At 39.3% G+C, this 12,644-nt stretch overlaps 1 protein-coding gene across 1 annotated transcript; it reads right to left on the bottom strand.

Moving 5' to 3' along the window:
• Positions 1 to 293: 293 nt before the first annotated feature.
• Positions 294 to 12,459, bottom strand: LOC587774 (serine/threonine-protein kinase PLK1). Its single transcript, XM_030993385.1, has 12 exons — positions 12,234 to 12,459; positions 9,911 to 10,018; positions 9,093 to 9,209; positions 8,477 to 8,694; positions 7,831 to 7,926; positions 7,076 to 7,214; positions 5,259 to 5,424; positions 4,449 to 4,634; positions 3,905 to 4,058; positions 3,142 to 3,271; positions 2,179 to 2,295; positions 294 to 1,249 (listed from the first exon to the last, which is right to left on the bottom strand). The coding sequence occupies exons 1-12, from the start codon at positions 12,336 to 12,338 to the stop codon at positions 1,022 to 1,024; spliced, it is 1,764 nt and encodes a 587-aa protein (XP_030849245.1). The 5' UTR covers positions 12,339 to 12,459; the 3' UTR covers positions 294 to 1,021.
• Positions 12,460 to 12,644: the final 185 nt, after the last annotated feature.

Raw genomic sequence — 12,644 nt, forward strand, 5'->3', positions numbered from 1 at the left:
TTGAAAATACCTGTCTAAAATAAGCAGGCTTGACACCAACAAGCGCCAGGAATGCGTGGGTGCAGAACAACGTCAGAATGTTATCATGGGGCTCATTTTCATTCACAAAGACGCTTAAAAACTTAATTCCGTACCTCTTTCCAAACAATTTGTGAGGGTCGAGCCCTGAAAATACTCTTTTTCTATTTATATTGCAGTTAAAATCACATTTAACTGCAAGTGTCTACGACATTCCAGCTTTTAGAAGAAAGAAAAATGTATACATTTAGATATATAAGATTGATTCTGTGTTTAAAACAATACATGGTACAACAGAGATGCAAGGAATAATATAAGATATATACACTATACATAATGGACACTTTTATTTATATGGTACAAAAGATATCAAACACACAGACACGTCGAACAAACTCTTGGTAACTATCAGTGGTCAGCAAGAGGTCAAACGATACTGACCCGATGAACTTTCTGCCCTAGCGTACTGTTCATTGCACAGCGCCATCCAACGGTCAACTTGCCAACAGTGCGTTGACCTATGTTCAATTTCCACTTCACAGACAGAGGACTTGATGCAAGAGCCCGCAGCGCATCGAGTTACAGGACCATACTGCTACAGCTGACCTTAGATGGTGCTAGAGGGGTCTGAAGGGGATTTTGCGGTAGTGCTCCAAGTAGAGTGTGACTTTAAAATTGGCCTTCTATGGCTTGTGTTTTACTAAAAATAGGATACCGCTACAGGGGAGTGTTTCACAAAGACTAAGATCGACTATTAGTGTGGCTTAAATATGGTAGGTCGTTCATGCCACTGGTTGCTCTCTCAATTGTGACCTTTAGAGTCGATCTTAGTCTTTGTGAAACACTCTCCAGGAGTGATTTACAGAGGCCAATAAACTCTTGAAAACTATGAAAGAGAGACTGACTGTGATCCTACAGCACCCCCATCAATTTGCCTGCCGCTACACCACTGATCTACCAAGCCCCGTTGACCTCTCGACCACCGTGTCTGAAGGGCTAGCGGCTAGTGCGCTGGGACCGCTGCAGCCGTTGTCGTCGTGGTCTTCTTGTCCAGCATGTTCTTGACCATGTTGTTGGCGTACTTGATCCGGTCGTAGAGGTCCGGGGTGCAGCCGTGCTTCTCGATCAGGTTCAGTCGGAAGGTGCGGAAGTTCCTCTTGGCGTCGATGTAGGTGGCGGCACCCATCATGGGACACACTATAAGCTTGGTGTGGTCCTCAAAGAAGTTGATCTGAAGAAGAAGAACAAGTCGATTGAAAAATATTATAATTCCGTCATAGATATATGGTAGGTTTGAGTGTTGTATAAGGGCCATTCCATAAAGTTTGGGGCAAAAAATATGACAGTGTCCATGACAGATGATAGGAGACATAGTTTCTCACTTCTGGTATGTCACAAAAACTGCCCCAACGTCCTGGACCGACCCCTAATGATCTTCTAAGGGTGATTAATAACATTGAATGTTATAGAATTGTCAACTGAAATTATCACGTGTTATCTTGTGACGTTTCACGTTCACCCTGGGATCGATGCTTCATCAGGCCAAATGGTAGCCTATAATCTAGGCGGAGTGCCGAGCTTTTTTCTTTGCTGCTAGACTAACCCTAAGCAGAACGTCTGATACGGCGAGACTACGAACCGTGAGTCGCGAAGCGGCTCACCGCCTATAATCACTGGTCTAGCTTCGCGGCTCACGGTTCGTAGTCTCGCCGTATCAGACGTTCTGCTTAAGGTTAGTCTAGCAGCAAAGAAAAAAGCTCGGCACTCCGCCTAGATTATAGGCTAGCCAAATGGTTGTTGCAACTGTGACAGGGTTGAGAAGATTCAGAAAAAGCTGAGGGACCGCCGCCAAAGAACATTTGACCCATTGAAGCGTCCCAGATTTGTTGTGAAACGTCCAAAGTGAAATCGAAGTCCAGTTGGCTCGTTTATAATATTTGATACTATTAATCTACTACTGTATTTGGATCATCAGAAAGAAGATTTCTCGAGGAGAAATTTCAAGTCTTTCGGTGGAGAATGATTTAAGCCCATCTGTACTAGTTTGGCCAGGGGAGGATTAGACCTCCTTGAAAGGTCACTGACAGGTGGCTATCTCATCAAATCAGCTCTCTAGAGGGCGCAAGTAGCTGTACGTGCAGTGGGGCTTTAAGAACTTACCTGGACGGTTCCATTGCTGAGATGAAGGACAATGGCACTCTTGGTCCTGAACCAGCTCTGTAGGAACGGTAGCCTGGCCATGCTGTCTGATTCACGGGGCGTCATGGCAGCACCGGCCTGGTGGAATAAAACAACAATAATAATGATATTGGGTTCTTGTATAGCACTCATGTCTGTCATACATGACACTCCTGGCGCTCCTGATTATTACCCTGGCTCTAGCACGTCGCCATTATGGCGCTCTAGCATTTCAAAGAATTAACGGCTGCTGAGGCACCCATTTACATTACCTGGGTTGAGTGTGGCAAATGTAGACCAAGGACATTGCAAGTTTGAGATCTACTCTCAAGCTTTACACACATCTCTTGGGTGTGGTTGCAGGTCTTAGTGAGGCGGATGCTTGAGACAAGAAGAAGGGGAGGGAGGGGAGTGTCATGGTGCTTGCGTCAGTAACACCTTAGAAGGAAAATGCTGACTTTAATAAATTGATGTACAAACTAAACCAGCTTTGCAAGAATGGTACTCTAGCCATGCTATCTGATTAATGGGTGTCATAGTGGCACCGGCCTAAAAATAAACCAAACAAAATTCTGATTTTTTTTATTTTTATAGAAAAGTCACTTTTCAGATGCAGAATGATACATGCTTCCCACATGTACCTGGGCCCCGTTTCATAAAAGTGTCACAGATCTATGACAAATCTGCTCATACAGACATAGCCAATCAAATGCAAGATTTCAGTAGTTTAAAACAATTATCATATTCCAATTAAATTCAATTTCGGTTTATTGTTAAAAAAAAAAAAAAATAACAAGCCAAAAGTCCCGAGACGTACATCAAATTGTTATTGATAACAATTTTATGAAACAGAGCACAGATTCATTTGCCCTCTGTGATGTTGGTCGTAGGAACCCAAAATGTTTTCGATAATTTGTTTTGGATTATTTATTTGATGGTCCTCACCTTGAGTAGGTGTTCACTCATGTAGTTCCTGAAGTATTTGAGGAGAGTGACTTTCTTGTGGAGCGTCGAGTCGTAAGATCCTAGACGGCAGTATTTTTCATTCCCGTCTCTCTCTATGTACTCCAACGTGCTAGGGGAAAGAAAGAACATGACGGTGTTATTATTAACATTCACATCCCCTGGACTGACAACTTAGTAATGAGGAAGTTCTTACACAAGCTGGAGTGCAAAGGAAAGTGATACGTGAGATGTTGATTAGGCAGTTGAAGTTCATGGAAAGAAGGCCTAGATAATCTTGCTTTGACAGGGAAAATTGTGGGAAAAGGAGTAGGGGAAGAAGGAGGATACTTTGGATGGACAGTCTGCAGAAATTATTGGAAGAGAGAGAAGTGAAAGAACAGGGAGTGGTGCTAATACAGAAGGCTAGGAGCCAAGCATGATTGCCAAAGTCAAACGATATGGCACTTAGAGATTGAGAGAGTAGTATTCGTCATTCAAATCAATTCTATTGATTCTAACATGCAATAGAAAAACAAACAAACACGAACCAAAAAGTAGTTGAGTAGAGTGACTTTCTCCTGAAGGTAGAAATCACAAAACCTTAACCTAACAATAAACAGTAAAATTCAATTTCCATTTAGATGGAAACACATAAATAAAATAGTTTCATGATAGATTTTAACATCTGGGTTTCTATTTCATGACATATGTCTCTTATAACACAGAGCTCAGTGTATACACTTAATGGCGAGTTGTTACTCACTCTGCATTTGCGTGAAGGAGAAGTCTTGTTGAGTCGTTGAAGAGGACACCGACGCTGCCGTCACAGAGCTGGTATCCCAGGCCGTACTTGTCTGAGTAGTCCACCCATTTGCTAACCCACAGGATTGGCGCGGCTGCTGGGTCCTCCGCCTCATCTGAAACAAAAGCAATGCAAAACGGAAGGGTGATTCCATGCATGCAATGTACGACGTATGCATAGCACGTTGAGAGAGGTGGTTGCAACACACGCATGCTCGAGGTCAATCATCCTTCCCATATGCGAGCTTTATGGGATTATGGAATTTGACCTCGAGACAAACATATCGCTGTTGACAAAACTTCTGCACTATATTCAGGGCTCCACACGATAATTGTTTGCAAAGGGGGTCTTTATAAAAAATAAATCTGTATTTATTCAGGAGATATATGATAACATTTTAAATTTAGTTGGTAGGGACTACAGGGTGCCTGATAATGTCAATTACATGTTACTATGGATATTATCCGTTGATCTCAACAACGACAAAATGAAAAAAGGACCTCACCTAATCTTATATCAGCCTTTTCGCTGGGCTTGGCAGCCACCACGCTGGTGAGATGGACCTTGAGACTGGCTAGGTGGTCTTCTTTAGGCTGGTAGACCTTTGGCTTGCCGCCGCCATTCTCCTTGCGGTCGCTGTGTTTCCTGTGTGGCTTTCCACTCTGCTCACGACCTGGGGGCACGTTCTCATCTACAAGAAAGGAAGAAATTTAAAATAAATTAACAACTGGCATTACATGTTTGCTTTCAAATGATCAGGAAGTCTAACTCAGGACTTACAACAACAAAATATATACACATTTATTTGCATTGAATTGACCTACTGACAGCTGAAAGTTTATGTTATTTACCATAGGCTAATACATACAATGGTTCCTACAGTATTATAGTAAAAGTGTAGAAACAAGAAAATTTGTACAATTAGCTAGAGTGCCCTGTCATAAAAAGTTAAGATTCAACTGAATCAAACTTAGCAGTGAACAGCATTTTCAGGAGTTTGTCCAGATGGAGAAATGGGTTGGGGTCCCATGTGTGTCGGGCACCCAGATAACAATACACCGTTGGGCCATTGTCACAATTTTTTTGACAGATAAACAGTGGATATTGGTTGGCTATACGACGTTGGACAATGGCACATGCTGGGAAAGGGGTTGGCATAACAATGGCCCGACGCCGATTTGTCACCGTCGAGCCAACATGGTCCCGCAGGCCAAAAAGACATTTTGCCATTAATGTAACAGCACACGTTGGCCCAACGTTGGCTATCTGGGCACCTGTTAGTGTTGAGCCCTGCATTATCATTTAATTGACCTACCCTGGCCGTTGACCTCTAGGAGTGGTCTTCTGCCTGACGATACAGGCACTTGGAACCTAGGAGCCATGGTGAGACAGGTGGTGGGGAGCTGAGGGGGCAGGTACCCTGTGGTGAAGAACTCGTCTTGCAGGAGGATGTCGATGTGAGGTCGCTGCGTAGGGTCGTTCTGCAAATGGAAAGGGAAAGATGCTTTAAAGGGCAAGTCCACTCCCAAATTAACTCACTTTTAATAGAAGCAGAAAAATCAGACAAACCAATCAAAAAAAGTTCGAGCAAAATCGGATGACTAATAAGAAAGTTATGAATTTTAAATGTCATGTAAAACTTTGAAAATCACAAGACAAAAACCTATCTGCACTTGTTTGGCCGGGAGGGATTAGACCTCCCTGCGTGGTCACTGACAGGTGGTTATCTCATCATGGGGGACCAACGGGTACCGCTTAGGCATTGATTGCTATATATAGAGGGCGCAAGTAGCTATACAAGTAGTGCAGTCCCGCTTTAACCCTACGTTAACTGGGGGGGGGGGGGGGTCAATTTGACCCCCCCCTGTAGGAATTTCGCGACTACTCCGAAACCGCGGCAGATATAACATTTTCCTTTCATGACTTTTTACTTTCGAGTCTTACGCATCTTTTAAAACAAATTTTTTGAAAATCGGACCTACGGTTACAAGGTCACGTGACCTTTTGTCTTTGCATGTCAGCCCGAAAATCGCTCATTTTCGTGATTTGTGTACAAAACATATGTAAAAGTCATTTTTCCTAAAAATAGATTGGTTATTCAGTCTTGTTTAAAGTTTAGATGTTTGTTTTGGGGTCAAAATAGTTGAATTGTAGTTATAAATGAAATAAAACAACAAAAACAATAAAATACATAAGTTAAAAAAACAATGAAATACATAAGAAATTAAAAAAAAAACAAAAGATAACATAAGGATTAACCTGGCTCTTCCAATTTTTTGTGTTGTATTATTATTCCAAATGGTCTAATAAATATGTGTAGTGAAAAGGAATATGTAAACATGAATAATCTATGATTTATGGGCAGAAATGTGAATTTGATGACCTTATTTGCATAAATTACCATAAATATGCAAATGAGTGAATTTTTCAAAAATTTGAAATTACCATAGTATTCTATACACTTCACTTGACATGCATGCAAATTTTTGCGGCGATCGGCGGTGAAACGGCCGAGATCTTAGGGGGGGGGGTCAAATTGACCCCCCCCCCAGTAAAAACCTGGTCTGAAATAGCCCAGTTAAAATAGGGTTAATGAGGACATATTTGTGACGGCGTTGTCTTGGATCAAACAGCACATTGCCCCTATTTTATGAAATATATATATTTACAATTAACAGTAATTGATATCTCAGGACTGGTCGCGTCTTATCAATGATGATGATGATAAAATCAGTCTAGTATTCTATAGAGGAGGGATCCAGTGTAGTATGTAGAGAGAGATATAGAATTAAGAGAATGTGAGAGAAAGATAAATGACAGAGAAAATAGGAATACAGGGAGAAAAGGAGAGATAGAGTGTGTGTGAGAGAGAGAGGAGGGGTAGTACATTTATAGAAAAAGAGATAAGAGAATTAGAAAGAAAGATAGAAATATGACAGAAAATAGGGGAAAGGTAGAAAACCAAAGAGAGAGAGAGAGAGAGAGGTGGGGATATTTTATTATACTGGATATAGAGAAAAGAGAATTAGAGAGATCAGAAAGATAGAATGACTGAGATATTAGAGAGAAAAGGAGAAAAGGAGAGAGAGAGAGAGAGATCTATAGCATACTACATGTACTTAGTTTACTTACCTTGAGTAATTTAACAATGAGATTGCGAGCCGGTGTACTGACATGGGATGGTACTCTGTATTCATTTCTCTTGATTCGCTGGTAGGTGTCTTTCAGACTCTGAGTTTCAAAAGGGGGTTTCCCCACCAAGAGGGTGTACCTATACACAAAAAAAAAAATTGATGGTAAGTTGCGGAGAATGTAGAATAAAAGGATGAGAGGCGTACAAGAAAACATAGAATCCTTTATCTGTAAATATATTGCTGCCTTATATTTTTGCTTATACACTCTCCCGCCATTTGTCTGCACTTTTTTAAATTTCATATTTATTTTTTACTTTTTCATCACTTTATAGAATCTTGTAAATATGTGATTCTCATGATTTGTAAAAAAAAAAAAAAAAAAATCCTCTGTTTTGTAAGTGTTTAAGTTCATGTTTCACTAAAGGATGTACATGTAGATAATTTTTTTGTTTGCAAACATCCCATCCTCTATCTAGAACAAAATGAAAAATATTTTGTTCAACATCCGTGTATTCATCAATAATTATGTAATCCATATAAATAATGCACAGAGATGCAAGCCATTTACGTATTTAGCATAGGAAATGAAGCTCAAAGTTGTTGATTTGTTTTTGTTGTCAGAAAATCATTACAAAATTAGGAAAGGCACAAATCAGACATGCAGATCTGTAACTAGGCCAATTTTAGGCCCTGTACGTACGTGATCAAGTCATCAATGACTTGAGAATTGAGATCTAAGACTTTTGGACTTACATGATGCATCCTAGTGACCAAAGGTCAACCTCGTAGCTGTGACCTTTCTTGGAAAGCACTTCCGGGGCAATGTAGTTAGGAGTTCCACACAGTGTCCTAGAGAGAAGGAGCAAACGTTAAAACATGATTACCTACCAGACACTACTCAATAATAATATTAATGGTAATGGTGGCTTCTTATATAGTGCACATGTCTGTCAGGTTGTGACACTCCTGGCGCTGCCCCGATTACTACCCTGGCTTTAGCAAGGCGGCCATTATGGCGCTCTAGCATTTCAAGGAATTATTTCCTGCCAGGTAGGCTACCCATTTACATCACCTGGGTCGAGTATGGCAAATGTAGATCAATGTCTTGCTGCGGCTGGACTCTAACCGCGGAACCTTGTGATCGACAGTCCGGTGACATATCCACTTTTTTTTAGTAAAACAAAGCAATTTCCGGACTAAATTTCATCATTTTGACTGCCTTGATCTAATAATTTGCGGCAAATTTCCCTGTTTTTTTTACAGGTTCATTGTACAGTGCCCTATTGCCTAATTAACCACTATACTATGACACTCCCAGAAAACAACATGTGACAAGAATGATCTGCGATTATGTGTGCTACGATTTATGGGACAAATGTGTCAAGGAAGTTGAGCTTACTTCTTGCGTTCTCCGCTGAAGTCGACCTTGGTGGCGAGACCAAAGTCCCCGACCTTGAGCTCCATGTTGTCGTCGATGAAGAGGTTACCCAGCTTGAGGTCACGGTGAATGACCTTGGTCTTGGAGAGATACTGACAGGCCAGGATGCACTGACGCATGAAGTAGCGCGTCTCGGGCTCAGTGATGGCCTTTCGTCTCTTGTGCAGCTCCATTAGTGACTGTGAATATATCAAGGTTCAGATGAATAAATGTCAGAAAATATATTATTTTTAAATATTTAAATTCAAGTTGTCAACCTTGAGGTCATGATATAACTGAAGAAAAATTACTCTGTCGTAGTGCATCCACACAAAAACATATAACTATCAATCAAACTTGGATTCTGGTGTGAAGAAATAAGATTCTTAAGGTGAAATTTCTAGACTTTTAAAAATAAATTCCACTTGAAGAACATGAAATCTCCTTGATAATGGAAAATATGGATAATTTGAATCAACATTTTACTGTATGTCTTTTAAAGTAAATTTTACAAATATTTTCATAGATGCTAACGGCTTTCCATAATTGTTAAGCCCAACTTAGGATCTTTGTGAAACACCCCCTAGACTTCACTTACCCTTCTCCTGCACAGCTCCAGTAGGACGTAGACGTTTTCCTTGTCTTCAAAGAAACTATGGAAGCCAACGACGTGCCTGTGATGCAGGCTCTTATGAATGTGAATCTCCATTGTCATCTAAAATAACAAGAGAGTGATACCAAATTAAAAAGAGTACTATACTGTCAGTCTCTTAATCTCGATTGCAGGATTAATTGATTGTGACTCTTTGGGTATGAGGAAATTTGTGAGATTCAGTCTCTTAATCTTAATTGCAGGATTAATTGATTGTGACACTTTGGGTATGAGGAACTTTGTGAGATTAAAAAAAAACAAAATAAATGAAATCAACAACCTACAAACAACCCTCCCCCTAAAACAAAAGAATTTAAAGACCAACAACAGAATGTGGAACTTAAAAAAGAAAGATTCATGTTTATTCAGGGGGTGATAGTGAGCAAAAAAAAAAATAAAAAATAAAAAAAAAATCCCCTCAACCATGTACCCCCCCTTGATTAAAAACAAAAAACAAAACAAAACAAAAAACAAATTTGAGGGGAAAAAATGGCATCTAACAACATTTCCCCCTTTAGAGTAAGAAAATTGGGGAAATTGGGGAAATTGAGAAAATGAGGAAAAAATGTGAAAGAAAGAAAAAAAGAAAACAAATCTGGAAAAAAAGAAAAAGATTTAAATCTTGTTTTTTATCAGGCCTGTTTATTACAAGAATCTACCTTCAGCACCAAATCTTGACATTTAATAGATAGATTGTAAGAAATTTGTTTCAGACACACACGCATAGCATTAAGTTACTGTAAACGTATTACGTAATGACATACCTTGTCTTTTTGGTGAGGTTTGACAAGTAGGGCCTTGGAGACGACCTTTCCGGCAAAGATCTGTTTGGTGGCATCGTCAGTCAGCTCATAACACTTTGCAAAACCACCCTGTAGCGACATCAAGAAAAACAGATTCCAGTATTAAACAGTTCAGTCACAACATTTAAAATAATTCACTTATTTTGTTTTATAATAACGTAGGAAAACTTTCTTTTTAGCAATATTCTGCAGAAATTCTATGTCAAAGTATATTATTTGAACTTTGTGATTCATTGTAGACTATGCTTGTAAAATGTGAGCAAAACAAATTTCCAATATTGGACAATAAATTGAAATTGAAGTTAATTCCAATTATTCCATGAGCTCATGTCATTTACAAATGTTTCAATTAATAAAGGAATTTAAACATGCCAATTAAGTTCTTCTCAGACTACCCGTAATTTTATATCAATTAAGGGCTTAATTAAAATAGAGTCTAGTCCAAAGTGTAAATCGGACAAGTTTGATACGACAGACCTCTAATTTTTGATGTTGTGTACTGCCATATTTTAAGCTATAGAAATAATTTTTAGATATTAATAAAATTAAACTTAATCAATTTTTTAAATGAGTCTTTGATTTTGAAGCATGTAAAATTGTTCAAATCCTATCGACTTGTGGGGTGTACAGCATGGAAAGAGCACGGGTAGCTATGACTTTTTATAAATTATTCTACAAGAACAAACAACAAGCTCTTTAGTCTTCAGTCTTTGGACTAGAGTTTAGACATGACGTGGCAAAATCACCCTTAGAGAACATTTCAGTATTAAAGAGTCTACAGGTTATGTCACAAGTCAACTCAATGAGCTCTAGCTAGGCTACTGTAGTCTGGCCTACATGGATCATTTAATAATTTATATCATGACATTTAACCAATGGCGATGCTTTTAACATTTCTGTATCTTATTCTTATCTAGTTATAACACAGAGCTATTATAATACATGTAGTTTGTGTCTGAACTTTGTGTGCAGTTGTATGTCAATTAGTACGGTATGTAAAAAAAGTCGGGCTAACTCGGCTCAAAGACAACTCGGTCCAGCTGCAGTTACTTTGTGCAGGTTTAGGGTTGGGTTTAGGGTTAGGGTTATAATAAGCTAGGGTTTGACTTTGAGTTAGGGTTAGGGTTAGGTTTAGGGTCAGGGTAAAATGACAAAAACTGACCACTTTTGCAGCTGGGCTGAGTTAATTGTCTTTGAGCCGAGTTGGCCCGGATTCAGAAAAAGATATTGTTGGCATTAAAAAAAAACAATTGGGTGGTGGTTTATTGCATCATTTCTGAACAAGCTTTAAGTTAAAAAAGTTTTATAATACTTGAAGAAATGGAAAGATTTTTGTTCAGTGACCACATCACGTGCCATAATAATACATAACCAACTGCAGCTCCTTTCAAAAGTTTCATTAGATATGGGAATCAACTTGATCTAGTGATCAACCAAGTCCAAGATTTAGACCCCTATCATTGGCTTGCATGTACTCTTCTTGTTGTTTAAATCAACTGTCCGGATGCGGACACACAACATCTGGGGGGGGGGGGGGGGGGGGGGGGGGTAAACTGAATTAGACAGTGCAGTTCTGAATTAATGACCAGGCAAAATCTAGACCCTACAGTCACTCTGTTATTCTGTCAGTCTCGGACTCTCGGTCCAAACAAAAATGAAAGTTGAAACTAATTTAACAAAGAATTGTTAGTCTAGATTCTTCTAGACCCTAGATCTAGGTCTACTTTCAAAAATTCAATAAAAATAAAAATAAGTCCAGACTCCAGGCTTTTTCATCAGTCAACTGAAATTGTCTTATTCAGTAAACTAATTAATTAATTAATTTAGAGTCTAGATCTATGCTTTGTCAGAAGAAGACAGACTCAGTCACTCACATAACTCCGGGAATTAGCTCCAACACCGGCGCGCAGCGTTGGAGCTTCCCGGAGTTATCACTCACAGAGCCCGGCCCAGGCCAAGGAATGAAAAAAAGTAGACCCTCGTCCTCGACTCTCTCATTCTCAAGTCTCGATCATTATTAAGACATTAATAATGTCATTAAATTATCTCAAAATAATCTAAAATTTAAAAAAGTTTACTGACAACGATTATTAAAACTTCAAACAAATTTATCACTCGCACTGTCACACAAAACCTCTTTCAGTTACAGCTCTGGCAAGAATCAACATGATGATCAAGCGAGTTGCAACGGCATTGCAATTCAATTCACACAAACACACACACAAGCCATTCATGATTCAAAACTCGATTCATTCCAACGACGCCAGTTTCATGAGTTAATTACCTTGCCCAAAAATCTTCCTTTCGTGTATGTTTTTCCCGTCGATGGATCAGTAACAACATCAGGAACTTCCTTCACCCTAAGATCTTCCTTATGTCTTGAAGCCATCTTGCTTATTTTCAGCCAAATAATACAAAATTTGTCGAAGAAAATGCAGACAATTTTTGTACGTCGACCAAGTCACCTGCGATCGCCTGTTTCTGGTTGATGTGTTTTGTGCATTTAAAAACAGCGGGCCGGTAAAGTATGAATACTGGCCGTTTATTGGCTGATGAGGATCTCGGCCTTTAATAAATACTGTGCTCTGATTGGTCGAAGTACGGACATTTAAACGCTTTTGTGCATGCTATTAAATATGGTCCAAGGCAGATGTTTAAATTATACTGATATAAACTATATTGTTTTTCGTTGAAA

Source organism: Strongylocentrotus purpuratus, unplaced genomic scaffold (assembly GCF_000002235.5).
Source record: "Strongylocentrotus purpuratus isolate Spur 01 unplaced genomic scaffold, Spur_5.0 spur5_scaffold_20, whole genome shotgun sequence".
Taxonomy (NCBI): Eukaryota; Metazoa; Echinodermata; class Echinoidea; order Camarodonta; family Strongylocentrotidae; genus Strongylocentrotus; species Strongylocentrotus purpuratus.

Excerpts from the sequence above, each read along its gene's own strand:
- LOC587774 (XM_030993385.1), bottom strand. The coding sequence starts at position 12,338 with ATGGCTTCAAGACATAAGGAAGATCTTAGGGTGAAGGAAGTTCCTGAT. Across the intron at positions 2,296-3,141 it reads TGAGTGAACACCTACTCAAG|GCCGGTGCTGCCATGACGCC; the intron begins GTGAGGACCATC and ends TTATTCCACCAG. Across the intron at positions 1,250-2,178 it reads TCAGCAATGGAACCGTCCAG|ATCAACTTCTTTGAGGACCA; the intron begins GTAAGTTCTTAA and ends CTTCTTCTTCAG.